A 12,214-nucleotide genomic window follows, 5' to 3' on the forward strand; every position below is an offset into this window, starting at 1 on the left:
GGTGTTTAAAATGTCACCCAGAAAACGTCAGGTGGTGCAACCATACATTAATGAAATAAGATTCTACTTTAAAAATGATGTACCATTATAGGAAATGTGTAAAAAAAAAAAAAAAAAAAAGACTCTTTTTATTGTTTGCATTGTGTAAAATGTCATAAATTCTTTTCTTTTCTTTTTTTTTTTTTTTTTAGTCTTTAATTCAAACATTATTTCAAAGATTCAAAGATTACACATGGCCACATTTCAAACCATTTGAACATGATTTTTCACTAGAAGACTGAAAAAATATATATATATTATTTTTAAAAACCCACAAAAACATATGAATTACATAAGCTGCTGCGGTTACAGTTCTGCCACATTTTGGTATTGAATCTAATTGTTTAAATCCGTGTTTTCTCTGGTTGCACCATTTAACTTAGTGGTTGTACCACCTGACTTGTCAGGTTCTCTTCAAACAAAACAGGCATCTGCTTGGACACCCATCTAAATTCTTGTGCTTAAAAATCATATTTATGTGTTTATTTATTAAATAAATAAACATTATTATAATAATGACACACTTTAAGGGTTTTCTTGCAGTCTTACCACCTGACGTAGTAAACTGAAACACATTAACCATCGCTCAAAAATGTATAGATATATATATATATTTGTGAAAGGGCTACTGACCTTGTCATTGCCTTGTCATGGTGACTTGAGGTCTTCTTTGTGCGGGGTTTCTTGTGTTTTATTTTGTGCTTTTAGCTGTACTCATGTTCGACGTACGTGAATCGAAGAGGGCTTTGGCTGAACGTGCGTCGCGATGACGTCGCGTGGCGCGTCTCGGCCCGAATCTGCGGAAAAGCTGCTGTAATTTTGAAAAATTGCAAGCGCCTCGGAATATCGCGGCGTTCGCTTGATTTTGCGTCCATTCCTGCGATCGAAATCCTGCAGGGACTGATTTATTAAACGCTTTCAAAAACGCCACAAGAGCCGTACAATAGAATTAACAACTTAACAAATAATTACGCAGGGATAAGCCCGGATACATTTACCTAACACGGTCGGAGAAGATAAAATCTAATAAACACACCAAACAAGAAGATGGGCTAATAAAGGAAGATTAAAAGAGAATAAAACTCAGAACTAAAATCAAGCAGAACAAGTTAATTAGACTAAAAGAAAATGGAACAAAATAAGCACTATGCAATTTACATTATGCAAAGCACCTCGAAAGCTTGAAAGAATAGAAGTTGGATGTCAAATCTGAACAGGCTTTGCCCCATGGTGTTCTTCCTTCTGCTTCATCTGTTTGTTTTGTCGATGCTGAGAAGCTTTGTTGAGGATTATCTCCACATCATGTATTCATCCTGTATCTGGTGTCTGAACGAACCCCACTGGGTGTTGACTCAGCAGCCTTCCAGACGTTTTCCATGGAAGAGCGGTTACGCCTTGTTTCCATCCTCCCCCAGTGGCCGGTCACGACTGTCTGGCTAAACATTTTGGTTAAGATTATTCAAGAAATTCTGAATCACCTCTGAGTAAGACATTTCCTAGGGTTGGCTTTCTCTCTAGCGTGAGAGTGAAAGGTAGGATGTTTGTATAGCCGGATTCGTTTATTGTTAGCGAGGCCGTTCTGACCCCGTGCGCTCGGCCATCTGGATATTATGCTACGTCACATCTAGAACCCGCTGATGCTAAGTCGGTGCTGCGGAGCAGCTGTGTGAGGGATTAGCCACGGGAATTGCGCTCTGCTCGACTTTCCTGTGACGGGAGAATAAATCAATAAATCGAAAATTGAAAAGCGGTTCATTTGAGCCTGAATCCTCCACACTGTCCTTCACTCACTCTGAAGAGTCTGAGAGCATGGCTCACTGTAATCGCTTACGATACAGCTCTAAGAGAATATAAGGAGGCTAGTTCTTCATACACACAGAATCTACAAAATGTTAATAATGGGATCGAAATTGAACTGGATCCATTCATCACATGACTAAAGTGTTGAGATTTGATAAATAATCACCGCTTATCCCGCTCGACGATGGCCGAAATTTAGCGGGTGATACTAAAAAAAAAAATCTGCTGTATTAGAAAACAAGGTTGTAGTGACATCACTGAGAAAATTGTGAAGCTGTTATGAATATTACTTTAAAAGATTCTGTCAGAAATAGTTTCCGCTTAGCTCTTGTTAGCGAACCTGTGAAAATACGTGTGAAAGCCAGTGACGTCGTCTAAAGCCAATGACGTTTCGGACTACAGTCTGAAAGCCAATGACGTTCTTCCCTCAACATCAGGACTTCCATATATGGACTCCGAGACACACCCATATTTCTACATATGGACTCGATGCTTGTCCTGTGCACACAGCTTTGGACAGCTTTGGTGTTTTCTCTTAAGGTCAAAGTCAGAATATTAGACCACGCCAATTAGGACAACCCAGCAAGCTCAACTGGATCTGAGGAACATTTTATCAAATGTATTTGGGGGGGGGGGGGTTCCGTTCTAGCTTCACAGTTGCATGTTTAACATGATGTCAAGTTCTGTAACATCCAAACATCTCTTTGTAATGTATTTCCTGGAACTTCAGTGGAAGAGACTGACCAAACGAGGCTGATTAATCATATCGTGCGTCAAAATATCTCCTTTTTCGACTCTACTCTCATTTGCTCAACCTAGTCATACTTTGGAATACCCAAGTTTAATAAACAGCAGCTCAAAAATAGAACTTAAAATGCTTCCTGAGTTTACAGTCTATGTTTAAAAAAAAAAAAAAAAAGCTCCCAGAATCCTTTTAAAAAAGTTTTAAATAGAGAACGCCTTCACAAGTCTTAATTAGAGCTGATGTTTGCCTTGAGACTTGCTGGGATTGCGGGTCTGGAAATGACTAATGGCGGTACAGTCCGGCTGTGAAGCTGTATAGATAGTGAATAAGTTCCTGAATTAAGTGTGTGTGTGTGTTTATGCAGATCTCGATGGGTCAGATGCTGCAGGAGTTTGGAAAGTTCTTAGGCCTGTTCCTGCTGGTGCTCTTCTCCTTCACCATCGGCCTGACGCAGCTTTACGGAAAAGACCAGAAGGATCCGTCCAAGAGCAAAAACGACAGCAAGGACTGCGAAGGAATCTTCTGTGAACAGCAGAGCAATGACGCCTTTCACACGTACTTTAAGTCTTTACAGCTTTATCCTCATTTATATCGCACTTTTCCTCCTCAAGGTGCCTTACAGCATGGCTAGGTTTGCTCGATTAACCGTAACCCGTGACATTTCGCCACTTCTTCCTCCATCAGTAGAGCCGTCACATGACGTCGCAAAGTACTGAAACTGGTTATACTTTTTGCCCAGGTATCATGGTAGTTGAGGTGGGACGAGTGGGCGGAGCTAAACAATAGTACCGCTCATTGATTGATCAAACGCAGTCATCACAGAATGACCTAAAACCTAGTTGGCATCTGAGCCTGGAATGTCATTTCTACCACACAGTCATCTCCAGTACTCAGTTATTATTTTACGCATTATTTCATTATAAAATTTATTATAACTTTTCAGTGTCTTTATTTACTCACATTAATATGTAGAATTTTTTTTTTTTTTTTTTTTTTGGTCCCTGATCCATCAAAAAGCTGCTATATTTACGATATTGGAAAATGAATCTCAAATGCCTTTCTCTTCACTTGTTGTGTTTGCTCACTACGTAGGGTATAACATTATGATATTATACACCCTACCTGGTGCACTACACAAACCCTGCTCGAGATTATGTCAATGTCATGAGAATGTCATGAAAAATGAGATTGCGTCATTTATTGTATTTTAATCGTCGGACAAAGTTTACACATAAACACCCCCCATCCACCCCGCCCGAGATTTAAGTATTGGCACCCTCGGTTTAGGGTTTGGAAATCTAACGATATAATATCAATCGTGATAAATAATGTCATAAAACATTTCTCTGGTATCATGGGTATCGTTATATATTTTTTCTTTCGTTCAGTGATGATTAAAAGCTCAGATTGGAAGTCTTTTTTTTTCCTCTAACCGTTTTGTGGGTCAGAGGTGCATATTGTGTAATGTCGAAATGTTTTCAAGTACTTAAAGAGGTTCTTTAAGCCGCTGTGTCTTTTCTTCAGGTTTATGGGGACGTGTTATGCACTCTTCTGGTACATCTTCTCTCTTGCCCACGTGGCGCTGTTCGTGACCAGGATCAGCTACACGGAGGAACTGCGCTCGTTCGTGGGCGCCCTCATCATCGGCACGTACAACATCGTCGTCGTGATCGTTCTCACCAAGCTTCTAGTGGCCATGCTGCATAAGAGCTTCAGACAGATCGCTGTGAGTGGACGTTTGACGTTTAGGTCACGTTTCAGTATGTTAACCACGCTAGCAAGCAACAAAATGACGGGTTTTGATGCCATTCATTGCGAGAGCTGAGATTTTCTCCATTCTATGCAAATTAGGTGTGACATGGTGAAGCGGCAAATCCAAACGATTGGCTTGTGTGATTCCTAAGACCAGTCCTATCGCGCGTGTGGTCCGACCTTTCTTCGGTTCCCCGCTCGCAACTTTAGTTTTTGAAGCACGTACTGTAATACGAACGGTTTTGACATGAATTAGTGCATCGTTTAAATTGTGTTTAATTAAGAAACAAACGCAGAAAGAAATTTCGTAGAAAATGCTACTGACGCTAGAAAACGGAGCTGATTCTAACTGCGCCACACGTACACTCGAACCTCATGCCACTTTTTCTTCTTTTTTTTTTTTCCCCAACATTGTTTTGATTACAGAACCATGAGGATAAAGAATGGAAATTTGCCCGGGCCAAGCTCTGGCTCAGCTACTTTGATGATAAATGCACATTGCCTCCACCGTTTAACATCCTTCCATCTCCGAAGACGTTGTGCTACTTAGTGACCAGCGTGAGCAAGTGGGTCTGTTCCCATACATCCACTGGAAAGATGAAGAGACAGAACAGCCTCAAGGTCAGTCAATGTCGGAGCAGGAGGAGAAAACAGAATTCTAGCAAAGTCAAAGCAACTGGATTTGTTATGCTCTTGAAGGTGGTTCAATACATGTTGAAAGGGCTTCATTAATTTAATTAAATGAAATTTATTTGCACTATTACACCTCTGTGACACGCCTGGTCGATACAAAGGGAGTGAGTACACAGGAAGCAGAGGATGGAGGGAGTGTTTACTTTTATTAAACAGCACTTTCATGTGCTGTGCCTATTTACCAAGAAAAAAACAACAACAACAACAACACAAAACTTAAAATCATAGCTTTTCATTTCATCTTTTCATCCTGGTCCGGAAAGTTAACGTTTAGCTTTGTTAGACTCTGGCATCTGGCAGCCGCATTTTGAAGAGGAAAGTCAGCAAATAAATTACACACACACACAGGTGCAGACACTCATTCATTACCCGCTCGTTCTCTGCAGCTCATCTTTACATTCGCAGTCGGTGCTTTACCATGCCCCTGCTGCCACTACCACAAGTCCAGTCCTCCACTTACTACCAGTGTCTCAGCCAAGCCACAGCTGCAAGTCAAATCTTAAATAAACAGCTTTCGATTCAAAGTGAAACTTAAAATGAACAGCCCTCACATCGAGGCTAATTGAGTCGTGGTATTTCCAAAAAAAAAACCCCCGGTCAACTTGGAATTCCTCCACAGGAAGTAGAGAAGGTGTCTTCAGCACTCAACAGTAAATAGAAAATCCATTTGTCTACTTTTAAATTAGATTATAGAAGTATTTTGCTTGAGATCAAGCTCCGAAGACAGCTCTGAAGTCTTAATGAAACGCTGTTGAGTGGTTTAAGGAAACGATCCTGTAACAGTTCTTTAGTCTTTTTACACGCATCACATTCAAATCAAATTCAAGTTCAATTCTTAACTCGTACCGAATATGAAAGAAGACACGAATGCTGTAACTTAAAAAAAAAATAAATAAAATAAAAAAGACTTAAGTGTTTGGCATTGGTGTGATTCTTTCATATTTATGGGAATATAAATATGCTGTCTTTTTGTTTGGGTTTCCAGCATTCCATATTAATGGCTGAGAAATATAAGGTCAAGGAATTTGCTGTGGTTGTCCAAAAAACACACACACACACACACAAAAAAAAAAAAACACTTGCAAGAGCAAGGAGATTGAACTGGATCCTTCTTTTGGATCATCATCATCATCCTCATCATCCTGTGGTGCTGAATGTTCTTTCTGATTTGATTATTTGGTTCTGGTTTCCATGCCAGCTGAAGACAGAAAAGGCTCAAGGTCAGTGAGTGACGACGTGCTAGGTAGAGACAGACTTCTGGCGCTGTTTGTCCCTGATGTTACAGGATTACTTTTACCAAAAATGGTCATTGGCTTACAGTGAGTAAAAGCAGGTGCAGCCTTCCTGGTTCCTGGGTTTGATCCTGAATTCTAGTTACTCTCTGTGTGGGTTCACATGTCCTTGTGGGTTTCCTCCAGGTTCGATGCTGTCCTTCCAAAAGCAAGCTGGTAGGTGGATAAATCGCACCTAGGTGTGAATGAGTGTTTGACCGTGATTTAGCAGGACTATTTGTCCATAAAATAGTCATTTCTACATGAACATTACATGACGTATTGCCTTTTTGGAGTCACCTACTGTTATTCTCAAAAATCATGCTATATCTCCAAAATCCTGAGGGGAAAATAGCTAATATATAGCTCGTAAATAAATAGCTCACCTCTCCATTCCTCTGGTTCTTCTTGGCGTTCTCATGTCTACAGATGCTTTCCCTCCAACTTTTCCGTCTAACCTGTTGTTACGGTGAATTTGACTTGATATATGTTGTTCTGTTTTTCAGGAGTGGAAGAACCTGAAGCAGAAACGGGACGAGAACTACCAGAAGATCATGTGCTGCCTGGTGCATCGTTACCTGACGTCCACACGGCAGAAGATGCAGAGCACGGACCAGGCCACGGTGGAGAACCTCAACGACCTGCGGCAGGACCTGTCCAAGTTCCGCAACGAGATGAGAGACCTGCTCGGCTTTCGCACATCCAAATACGCCATGTTCTACCCTAGAAGCTAAAGCCGTGACCCAAAATTGCCATCTAGCATGCCTGAAAACGTTTTATTCTACACACAAAGCCTCCAGATTCAGAACTTCTCTAAGATTCTTGATCATCACACGTCTTTTCTAAAAAGTGTCTGTTCTTTGGACAAAAGTATCTAATAAAGATTTTTTTTTTTTTTTATTTTAATGCTGCATTTTACTTTGATTTTTTTTTTTTGGAAAACTGTCATCTTTGTTAAGCCCTGTGTTCCAGGGATTAGACAGAAAATTCCGGATCTTTCCAGACAGCAGGTTGATGTTCCTCCTGCTGTGATATGACACACATTCAGGCTTTGAGACATAGGTGAAATATTAGAAATCCCAATGAGAGAGCAGAGTATATAGTCCAACTAACGCTACGACAACCAAACGGTTTTATTTCCAAACCCTCAGGAACATCCCGGAGTTCATTTTATGTTTTATAAAATACTGCCAGTACTGCTAAAACTGAATCTGTAGACGTCATGCTGAAGTTAAAAATAATAATAATAAATTTTTAACTTTTTTTTAGTATAAGATACTGCATTACTACTCCGATCAAAGTCTATAAAATCAACAAAGGTAACAAATTACCAGGAACTGTTACTCAAAGTTAAGGTAATCTCTGAGAATAATTAAAGATTTTACGCACAAGATTTCCTCAAGGGATTTAAACTCACCATTAAACCATTACTGGGCAAACTACAGTCCCTTCCAAAACTATTAGAACAGCAAGACCAATTCGGTTGTTTTTGCTATAGACTGAAGTCATCTGGGTTTGAGATCAAAAGTTTAGAATTTCAGCTTTTATTTCCTGCTATTTATATGTACGTGTTAAACAACATAAATCATAACACATTTTGTATCAGACAACCCTATTCGTAGGCGTGCAAAAATATTGGAATATATAACTGTGAAGAAAAATCCAAAAACAACAGTCAGTGACATCACCAACAACCTCCAGAGGGCAGGGGTGAAGGTATCGCAATCCACCGTTCGAGGAACACTTCGAGAGTAGAAATATAGAGGCCGTACCACGAGATGCAAACCACTCATCATCAGTAAGTATCAGAAAGCCAGATTGGAATTCACAAAGAAATACAGAGATGATCCATAAAAGGTCTGGAACCAAGATGAACCTCTACCAAAGTGATGGAAAGGAAAGGATCTGCTCACAAGCCAAAACGTACAAGCTGATCTGTGAAACATGGTGGAGGTAGTGTCACGGCTTGGGGTTGCATGGCTGCTTCTGGAACATTCTCACTAATCTTTACTGACAATGGAACTCATGATGGTAGCAGCAGAATGTATTCAGAAGTTTACAGGAGCATCTTGTCCGATAATTTACAGAGAAATGCATCCGAATTAATCGAGGAGGAACTTCATCATGCAGCAAGACAACGATCCAAAACACACTGCCATCTCAACAAAGGGGGGAAAAGTGGAAGGTTTGAGACTGACCAAGTCGATCACCAGACCTTAACCCGACTGAGCAACATTTCACCTCCTGAAGAGGAGACTGAAGGGAGAAAGCCCCCGAAACAACCAACAACCTAACCAGGTAAAAACCTGGTAAAGCATCACAGAAGAAAAAAAACAACAGTTTGGTAATGTCGTGAGTCTCAGCCTTGACGCAGTTATTGCAAGTAATGATATGCAAGATATGCAACCAAATATTAAGTGTTATTTGCTTTAATGTACTTCAAGACTGATCTGTTCTGCTGGCTCAAATTTAGCCTATTACCTGAAGACACTTAAAAATTCAACATAGAAGCAAATACTCACATCTGCAAACCCAGTTGGAGATAGAAAAATAAGACACCAGCCGTGAGTGAGAAGAAGCAAGGGTCCAGATTTATCGGTTCCGTTCCACCACACACACGAGATCCACACCGAAGAGAATTCTCACAAGTGATCTGACACCCGGAGCTCAAGCTCCAGTATTTATACTGTATTTACACAGTAAATAACCAATATATTTTAGAAAGACTATATTATCAATACCAATAGGGTTAAAAAAAGAGCTCATCTACATTACCATGGTGCTTTGAAAGAGGCTTATCAAATTTACCAGTAGAACTGAAAGTTGGGGGGGGGGGGGGATCGACTTGACTCACTCAGCTACCCTTATAAATGGCTCGTCATGGTTCTCTCTTAAAATTAAGGCCCTCATTTACTCCACGCCTGACCCTTCCTCGCGAGACAAGAATCTTCACCATCTGAATTATCAGTAAGTTTCTTTTATATTTTTCTGTATTTCTGGTTTATAATTTCCTTTCATATTTGCTCTATATCTCTATTTTATATATGGTTATACTGCTTATACAGTGAGGGAAAAAAAGTATTTGATCCCCTGCTGATTTTGTACGTTTGCCCACTGACAAAGACATGATCAGTCTATAATTTTAATGGTAGATTTATTTGAACAGTGAGAGACAGAATAACAACAAGAAAATCCAGAAAAACGCATGTCAAAAATGTTATAAATTGATTTGCATTTTAATGAGGGAAATAAGTATTTGACCCCTCTGCAAAACATGACTTAGTACTTGGTGGCAAAACCCTTGTTGGCAATCACAGAGGTCAGACGTTTCTTGTAGTTGGCCACCAGGTTTGCACACATCTCAGGAGGGATTTTGTCCCACTCCTCTTTGCAGATCTTCTCCAAGTCATTAAGGTTTGGAGGCTGACGTTTGGCAACTCGAACCTTCAGCTCCCTCCACAGATTTTCTATGGGATTAAGGTCTGGAGACTGGCTAGGCCACTCCAGGACCTTAATGTGCTTCTTCTTGAGCCACTCCTTTGTTGCCTTGGCCGTGTGTTTTGGGTCATTGTCATGCTGGAATACCCATCCACGACCCATTTTCAATGCCCTGGCTGAGGGAAGGAGGTTCTCACCCAAGATTTGACGGTACATGGCCCCGTCCATCGTCCCTTTGATGCGGTGAAGTTGTCCTGTCCCCTTAGCAGAAAAACACCCCCGAAGCATAATGTTTCCACCTCCATGTTTGACGGTGGGGATGGTGTTCTTGGGGTCATAGGCAGCATTCCTCCTCCTCCAAACATGGCGAGTTGAGTTGATGCCAAAGAGCTCCATTTTGGTCTCATCTGACCACAACACTTTCACCCAGTTGTCCTCTGAATCATTCAGATGTTCCTTGGCAAACTTCAGACGGGCATGTATATGTGCTTTCTTGAGCAGGGGGATCTTGCGGGCGCTGCAGGATTTCAGTCCTTCACGGCGTAGTGTGTTACCAATTGTTTTCTTGGTGACTATGGTCCCAGCTGCCTTGAGATCATTGACAAGATCCTCCCGTGTAGTTCTGGGCTGATTCCTCACTGTTCTCATGATCACTGCAACTCCACGAGGTGAGATCTTGCATGGAGCCCCAGGCCGAGGGAGATCGACAGTTCTTTTGTGTTTCTTCCATTTGCGAATAATCGCACCAACTGTTGTCACCTTCTCACCAAGCTGCTTGGCAATGGTCTTGTAGCCCATTCCAGACTTGTGTAGGTCTACAATCTTGTCCCTGACATCCTTGGAGAGCTCTTTGGTCTTGGCCATGGTGGAGAGTTTGGAATCTGATTGATTGATTGCTTCTGTGGACAGGTGTCTTTTATACAGGTAACAAGCTGAGATTAGGAGCACTCCCTTTAAGAGTGTGATCCTAATCTCAGCTCGTTACCTGTATAAAAGACACCTGGGAGCCAGAAATCTTTCTGATTGAGAGGGGGTCAAATACTTATTTCCCTCATTAAAATGCAAATCAATTTATAACATTTTTGACATGCGTTTTTCTGGATTTTCTTGTTGTTATTCTGTCTCTCACTGTTCAAATAAACCTACCATTAAAATTATAGACTGATCATTTCTTTGTCAGTGGGCAAACGTACAAAATCAGCAGGGGATCAAATACTTTTTTTTCCCTCACTGTATATCAATATAAGCAATATAATATCATTATATTATCCTTCTAATATCCTACATATCCTACTACTCCTTTTTATTATTCTTATAAAGTTATAATGCTATGTGTGTGTGTGTGTTTATGTTATGTCTGCACGCCCGTCCTTGACTGTGTAAGAGTGTGTGTGTTAGCTATGTGTGTGCGTTTCTCTTTCTCTGTGACTAATAAACCATAGTGTGTTAATCTTAAAATGTGAATCCAACTCATCAATATCCGCCTAATACCGCTTCTGCTTCTGTGTATCTAGGTGCTCGTCTTTTTTCATTCTTTCCTTTACTGGAGGGGGTGGACTTGGATCTAAACACACACTATCCGCTTGCGCATCTCACTGCTGACATCATGGTGCTACTTGACATTCTTCGCAGCACTCCCCCTGGAAATGAAAATGCGGGATTCCCCCCCTCTCAGATACAGAATCTGCACCGTGAATATGTGAATTGACGCCTCTACACAGACAGACCCTCTGCCTGACCCTCCCTCCAGCTCCCAGTCCGAGGACAACACCGCCTTCTCTGATCTGGGCTCTGACCATTTTTCCCTCTTCTCACCTGTCAGTCCGCCGTACTCTCAGTATTCTCCTTATTTCACCCCTGCTGGCTATCCCATGTCCCCAGAACACACCCCATTTTCTTCCCCCTACCGCTCTCCTCAGGATTATACACCCACCAGTCCTGTGAATTTTCAATAAAATTATATATTACTCATACTAGATCTCCCTCGTGCTTATTCCATGTCATTTTATCCACGACAGTTCCTATACTTTTGCTCACCTCCAAATTGGGAGGTCTGATACAAAAGGTTTTATGTTTTATGTTAACACATCTAGATGTAACCCAAGCTCAAATGTCTTTGGTGTACACCCCAAACTGATTCGGCCTTGCCGTTCCAATAGTTCCAGAGGGGACTGTAAGTAATATTTCATTTAGGTTCTGGCCGACAACGAAGCTGTTTAAACGTCTAGATTGATATAATCATTTATAACCTAGCAACTCAGACTGGATCACACCAAAAATAAGCTTGGATTAAACTTGGATTAGATCATAACGCATCTATTCATTTATAGCACGTAGCATTATTTGATTGATTTATAGCACCGTACTGTTCAATTCGTGATTCTGATTGGTCACAAAGTGGTGATGAATGTCCCATACAAGCAGCTCTGACAGTAGTTCGGGCTGAAAGGTTTATATTAAACGCGCTCATTCTAAT

The 12,214-nt window shown here is 40.9% G+C and overlaps 1 protein-coding gene across 1 annotated transcript in view; it reads left to right on the forward strand.

Annotated features, from left to right (window-relative positions):
* trpc1 (transient receptor potential cation channel, subfamily C, member 1) overlaps positions 1-11,811 on the forward strand; it is a 36,399-nt gene extending 24,588 nt beyond the window's left edge. Inside the window, exons 10-15 of the mRNA XM_053636837.1 lie at positions 2,949-3,139; positions 4,109-4,310; positions 4,763-4,957; positions 6,807-8,598; positions 9,203-9,267; positions 11,253-11,811. Of these exons, the coding sequence (XP_053492812.1) occupies positions 2,949-3,139; positions 4,109-4,310; positions 4,763-4,957; positions 6,807-7,034 (816 nt within the window). The 3' untranslated portion in view covers positions 7,035-8,598; positions 9,203-9,267; positions 11,253-11,811. The remainder of the gene's footprint in view (positions 1-2,948; positions 3,140-4,108; positions 4,311-4,762; positions 4,958-6,806; positions 8,599-9,202; positions 9,268-11,252) is intronic.
* Positions 11,812-12,214: the final 403 nt, after the last annotated feature.

Source organism: Ictalurus furcatus, chromosome 1, assembly GCF_023375685.1.
Source record: "Ictalurus furcatus strain D&B chromosome 1, Billie_1.0, whole genome shotgun sequence".
NCBI classification, from domain to species: domain Eukaryota; kingdom Metazoa; phylum Chordata; class Actinopteri; order Siluriformes; family Ictaluridae; genus Ictalurus; species Ictalurus furcatus.